The following is a 6,853-nucleotide window of genomic DNA, read 5'->3' on the forward strand; positions in this document are numbered from 1 at the left end:
TACACTTATTTGTACAAGCACATCAATCAACAAAAACGTACGATTAGTTTACCTTCTTTAGAAATAAACAAAATAAGATAATACATGTACCTATACCAATATTTAAATCTAAATTTATTTGTAACAAATTATCATTCAAATTATGAGAAATGGAATTAATATTTTAAGGCAAGCATCTTAAATTGATTTGCAAGTATTGAAATAATGAAATTTTAGTGATGACCCTCAACCTATCGCGATATCGTAATCAGAAAGGAATGTGTTTTAATGATAATAAAAATATTAGTAATAACGGTAGCAATCCTTATTAATGCACAATGTACAAGTGAAGGGTCAGATAATTCAGCAATGACTGAAAGGTATAAGTATGGTTTCATTGAAATCCAATCCGTAGTTTTTAAAGTATTCCCCGGCTAATTGTGTGTGTTAGTACCAATAAAATTAAAATTCTGGTGAAGTGTTGAGAATTCAATAAGTATGTGAGGTATAATTAAAGTTTTTGCGCACTGCACTTCCTTTCATTTTTATTTATATTCAAAGGACGGACAACGCGGCGACTATATTTTCTCCCTTCAGTGAGCATAAAAAAGCACAGTCATATGATATAAAAGCAAGAATTATCAAATACAAACATGATCTTATAATATCATTAATATGACGTCATATATTTTCAAGGTGGACTTTTCTTGACATATTTCGTTGTAGAACATCTATACACATTGGGCTAGTGATATTATAGGGAGGTACACATACTTGCAATATAGTGTAGCTCCATTTTAACGTAGCAGTTGAGTTTACAACTTGCTTTAAGCTTGAACTTGAAGGATCGCTGATTATAACTCGCATAAATCACTTTCCTCCTGGTACTGTAGATATCGTTCTATTTTCGCATACTCAATGTATATTTATATTACATACATTATGTTTATATGATGATTTTTTTTTTAATTTGTCCTATTCTGCTACATCACAGTGTTCTAGTGTTACAGTAAATGTGCACTCATATAAATATCACATAAAAACACACACAAATTTATGACGGTAAAGTTGGAAGGTAGTTGGTAGTTGGGGATTCGAATAATCAACTACTTACCAGTTGCCAGTTGGGGATTCGAATATTCAACTACCTGCTAGTTGCCAGTTGGGGATTCGATAAACACTGTTTTAATTCACTTTTATTCGTATATTCGCCAGTCGGTTATTCGACCATTTCCAGTCGATTATTCGCGAATGTTCAACTGCAAACCAGTCAGTAGTTGGGGATTCAGTTTATGCCTTTATGTATGGTTTTAAAGGTCACATATGGGAAAATTAATCGCCAAATGTTTCTGTATACATGTACACATGTTTCTTTGCGACAAGCACTGTTTTAATTCACTTTTATTCGTATATTCGCCAGTCGGATATTCGTACATTTCCAGTCGATTATTCGCGAATGTTCAACTGCAAACCAGTCAGTAGTTGGGGATTCAGATTACGCCTATATATATGGTTTTAAAGGTCACATATGGGAAAATTAATCGCCAAATGTTCCTTTATGCATGTACACATATGTATCTTTGCGACAAACACTGTTTTAATTTACTTTTATTCGTATATTCGCCAGTCGGATATTCGTCCATTTCCAGTCGATTCTTCCCGAATGTTCAGCTACTGACCAGTCAGTAGTTGGGGATTCAGATTATGTCTATATATATGGTTTTAAAGGTCACATATGGGAAAATTAATCGCCAAATGTTTCTTTATGCATGTACACATATGTATTGTTGCGTTGGGTTATGGTGCGTTGAAGTACAATTCGAAAACAGTTTAACTTTTAATCAACTACATATTTTAGGTTCTAGACAACATACATCCATAATGATGCAGACAACAGTTTTACATCAAGTCTATAGTGCCATGAATTATATCCCTTGCTAGATACTATAGCTACAACTCCTCCCTTCTTTAGACAATTGACGATGATTATTATTCTTTAACAATCATTAAAGATCTCACTAATGCAATAATAAACTCTTATAGCAAATGTCTGCATAATGTATCTTAAACATCTTTAAACAATTAAATGTAACTATAATATTCAGAATGAAACAAAATCATACATAATCTCATAAAACAATTATGAATAGCACAAGAATTTCAAATAAATTTTTCAATGGACCTTACTTAAGGCAATCTAAACAATTATAACAATGAACAGTCTCTATGTCTTGCACAATAACCAATTAACTTTATCAGCCCATGTCATAGTCTTTGAATTTAACCGGTACACGTCGATCCCGCTGTGGTCTAGTTGGTAGAGTATCCGACAGCGTAGATGGAACATCCGTGAAAGCATCAGCGTCTCCATGTGGTAGACTTAACGCAGGTGGATCATCATTGGTTACCTCTGACGTCTCAACTTCTGGTTCCCGGAATTCCTTCACATGTGTGGAGTTTCTGACTCGCGTTACTCCAGATGGCGATTCAAGTGTTACTTAATTTCCGTACTTCTCCACAACTCTATACGGTTCTGGTTCATAATTAGTGCTCAGTTTGTTCGTTTTGTCTTGTTTCAACAACACTTTCTGTCCTTGTTGAATATTTCTCTGTTCAGCACTTCTCTTAGTATCTGTATATACCCTACTTTTCTCTTTCCTGAACATGTCTCTATCTCGTACTTCCCCATCATTCAACGAAAACTGAATTTCAGGTAACTTAGTTCGGATCTTTCGGTTGAACATCAATTCCGATGGTGGTACACCTGTCGTACTGTGTGGTGTTGTGCGGTAAGCTAGGAGAAACTTTCGGATTTCAATCTTCCAATTCTTCCCTTCGGCATTCGCAATCTTGATACGTTTCAGCAGAGTTCGATTTTGCCGTTCTACTTCACCGTTGGCACTAGGATGAAGTGGCGTTGTTCGTCTATGCTCAATATTGTTCTCGAACAAATACTTCTCAAACTCATCTGACACGAATTGTCTACCATTGTCACTAGTTATGGTCACTGGCAGTCCATGAATGATAAACATTTTCTCTAAACAGTCAATTATCTTCTCAGACGTAATAGTCTTGATAATGTATATTTCATAGTATCGACTATAATAGTCCACACACACAAGTATGAATTCTCCTGAAGGTAATGGACCCATCAGATCTATCGCAACATCCTGCCAAGGCCCAGCTGGCAATGGAGTTGGCGTCATTGGCTCCGGATTACTTGATCCACTGGCTAGTTGGCATCCGTGGCACGTTTTGACAAAACGTTCAACGTCTTGATCCATCTTAGGCCATCACACTTTAGTCCTAAGATTTTGTTTAGTCCCTACGATTCCTAAGTGTCCCTCATGTGCCAATTCTATGCACTTAGTTCTCAGTTTCTTTGGTACCACTATACGCGTTCCCCTCAACACTAACTTTCCTAGAGTGCTAAGTTCGAATCTCACCGGCATATATATCGAGTTTTGCCACTGATCAGTATGAATTGACTCATACAAGTCACACAGTTCTTCATCTGTAGCTGAAATTCTCTCGACTTCCCGTGTAGACAACGCACTTGGAGTTGCATTGGTTGCAACAAACCGAATAAATCCCTCTGTTTCACTCTCGTCTTCGCTCTTGTGTACAAGGCGATCCTTGTCAACTTTAATCCTAGATAAGAAGTCTGCAATGTTTGCTTTGCCTGGTGCATATCTGACAACGAAACTATATGGCAGCAATCTTAACATCCATCTCTGGATTCTTGCAGATAGTTTGGACTTTGCAGAGTAAATGACTTCAAGCGGTTTGTGGTCCGTAACAAGTTCAAAATCAACACCATACAAGTATACATGATGTTGATCTTGTACTAACACTGCTCCGAGACCAACATTACTAGCATCTGTCACTAATTTAGTCTTACATCCTGGCTTAAAGTATGCCAATGTTTCTGTGTTTGCCATTCTTCTCTTAATCTCATTAAATGACTTCTTTTCTTCACTTTTCCACTGAAACTGTGCATTCTTCTTTGAGAGTTTTCTCAATGGTTAAGTTACTGTAGCAAGATCAGGTATGTATCGCGCACTAAAGTTCACCAATCCAAGGAAACTTCTGACTTCTGAAGCGTTCTTAGGTTCTGATGCATTGATAAGGTCTTTAACACGCTCTTCTGTAGGCCCTATGCCTTTATCAGACACAACATGTCCCATGAAAGTTATCTTATTCATGTTGAACTGTGACTTTTCAAGGTTCACCGTGAGACCTTTAGCTTTCAGTGTTTCCATACAGGTTTTGAGATTTGCATCGTGATCTTTCTGACTTTGACCATGTACTATACTGTCATCTGCAATGTTTGCAACTCCGTCACATGACTGTAACACCTGAGTTATTATGTGCTGGAACATTTCCGGTGCTGCGTTTACTCCAAAACTTAACCTCTTGTAGCGGTATAGGCCCTTATGCGTGACAAAAGTAGTTATGAAACGTGATTCTTCGGCCAATGGAATTTGGTAGAATGCCATATTTAGGTCAATCTTACTAAAATAACAGCTATTATTCATCTGTACCAATATTTCATCTACAGTTGGAATCGGATGTCGCTCTCTGGTTATAGCTTTGTTGGCTTGTCTCATGTCAACGCAAATTCGTATGTCCCCTGATGGCTTTGGCACCACCACCACCGGACTCACCCACGGCGTCGGACCCTCGGCCTTTTCTATAATATCTTCTTCTTCAAGTTCTTCAAGCTTTTCAGCCACCTTCTCTCTTAGTGATATAGGCACAGAATAAGCTTTCTGAGCAACAGGCTCTACATCTTCATTAATGTGAAGCTTCAACTCAAAGTCCTTGAGCTTGCCGATACCCTGAAAACAGTCACCATACTCAGTCCTTATGTCTTCAACATTATACACTGTCCCTATTTTCAGAATGCCTAACTTCTCGGCAGTTTCCTTACTGAGCAGAGCTGGAGCTTTCCCCTTTATAACATAGAAAGTCACATTGGTTAAATTGCTAGAATTGTCGTTTAGCCACACATCAGCTTCAAATTCTCCCAACAAATTTAAGGGTGTGTTGCTCCCATATGCATACAATTTCTTCTTAGTTCTTTTTCGCAAAACCGTAAAAGGTGCTTAATATATATATCAAAAGGTATTATGTGATGGACAAAACCTACCCTATGGGCCACAAATGACCAAGTAAAGAGCCAAAACTCAAAACAATTTTGTTGCATGTAAATGATCAAATAGACTAGTAAATGATAATATCATGATGGTAACGTTTGTCATTTCTAAATGAACACAACACTATACAAGTATATGTTGTAGGTGTAGCCATGGATCACCAGTCTCTTAGTCTCTAAGATGGAACAAGCAGCACCATCTCATTAACTGGGCGTACATATGTAGTCGGTTTCCCATTTTTGCCAACAGTCCGCACTTCCGCAGTCCTGACAAGTCCATCGTTGCTGGGTTCTGCCCGCACCACTAGACCCATAGGCCAATAATTTTTGTGTTCTTGCTTGTCTCTGAACAACACTACATCACCACACTGAAGATCTCTCTGCTCTGCTGTCCAATTTTCTGCGTACTTGCAATGTTTGAAGGAACTCAGACCTCCACCGCTTCCAGAACTGTTCTGCCAGGATTTGAACCCGCTTCCACTGTGCCCGATACATGTCTTTAATATCAGTTGTTATAACTACGTCCACAATACACTCACTTTTTTGTGTAAGGATCAGTGCTAGATTTAATGGAGTAGGGCAAGAAGAATCTGCACACACTGGCACTAATGGTCTTGAATTAATAATGGCACTCACTTCCGCCAAGAACGTAGTTAAAACCTCATGTGTAAGGCTGTTTCCAGGTAGATCCAACAACATCGAATCAAGAAATCTTCGCGTGACGCCGATTATTCGTTCCCATACGCCTCCACGGTGTGATGAATGAGGAGGATTCAAAATCCACACTGCACCTTCCTGGTCCATATATCTTCTAACACTGTCATTGACGTTGACGCCTAAAACGTCTAACGCTCCCATGAAGTTGGTCCCGTTGTCTGAACGATATACCTTGACCTTGCCACGGATACTGGTGAATCTACGTACAGCATTGATGAAAGAAGAACTGCTCAATTCCTCAATTACCTCGATATGGACTGCTCTTGATGTAAGGCAGGTAAACAGAACAGCCCAACGTTTGTTTGCAGCTTGACCGCCCCTCGTACGTCTGCTCACGACTTGCCATGGACCGAAACAGTCAAGCCCAACTGACGTGAAAGGAGGACCTGGCCTCAAACGATCTGTTGGCAGATCAGCCATCTTCTGACATCCCAATCCTCCACGAAGTCGTTGGCATTTCACACAATGATGGATGACAGACATAACAAGCCGCTTGGCTCCTGTTATCCAGAACCCTGCTTCTCTAATGGCACCTTCTGTAAAGTGTCGACCCTGGTGTTTGACCCTCTCATGGTAATTTTGTACTACCAATCTAGAAGTATGGTGTTTACCCGGAAGGATAATGGGATACTTTTCGACAACTCCCAAGTCTGAATTTCGAAGACGCCCTCCGACCCTCAACGTCCCTTCTTCGTCTATAACTGGATTTAAGCTTACAATTGAACTGTCTTTTGGTATTCGACTGTTATTCTGTATAGAGTCAATTTCTTTGAAATACACCTCTCTCTGGACTGACTGAATCACAATTTTCTCGGCAAATTTTTAGCTCATGATTTTCAACGTGCTCATTGTCAATGGAGTCACTGGCGCCATGTAGCTTCCTATAAACACGTCGCACAAATCTTTTCAAGACCACCAGTGCATTCACCAATCTACTCCACTGAGAGAAAGTTTCAAAGCCTCTTGTGTTTAGATATGTCTTAGACACAATATTTGTTT

At 39.0% G+C, this 6,853-nt stretch overlaps 1 protein-coding gene across 1 annotated transcript; it reads right to left on the reverse strand.

Annotated features, from left to right (window-relative positions):
* Positions 1-2,234: 2,234 nt before the first annotated feature.
* LOC128230718 (uncharacterized protein K02A2.6-like) lies at positions 2,235-3,263 on the reverse strand. The gene is made up of 2 exons (XM_052943164.1): positions 2,627-3,263; positions 2,235-2,452 (listed from the first exon to the last, which is right to left on the reverse strand). Exons 1-2 carry the CDS (start codon positions 3,261-3,263, stop codon positions 2,235-2,237), a joined length of 855 nt encoding a protein of 284 aa, XP_052799124.1.
* Between the last annotated feature and the right edge of the window lie 3,590 nt (positions 3,264-6,853).

The sequence above is a fragment of the Mya arenaria genome, chromosome 4, assembly GCF_026914265.1.
Source record: "Mya arenaria isolate MELC-2E11 chromosome 4, ASM2691426v1".
Taxonomy (NCBI): Eukaryota; Metazoa; Mollusca; class Bivalvia; order Myida; family Myidae; genus Mya; species Mya arenaria.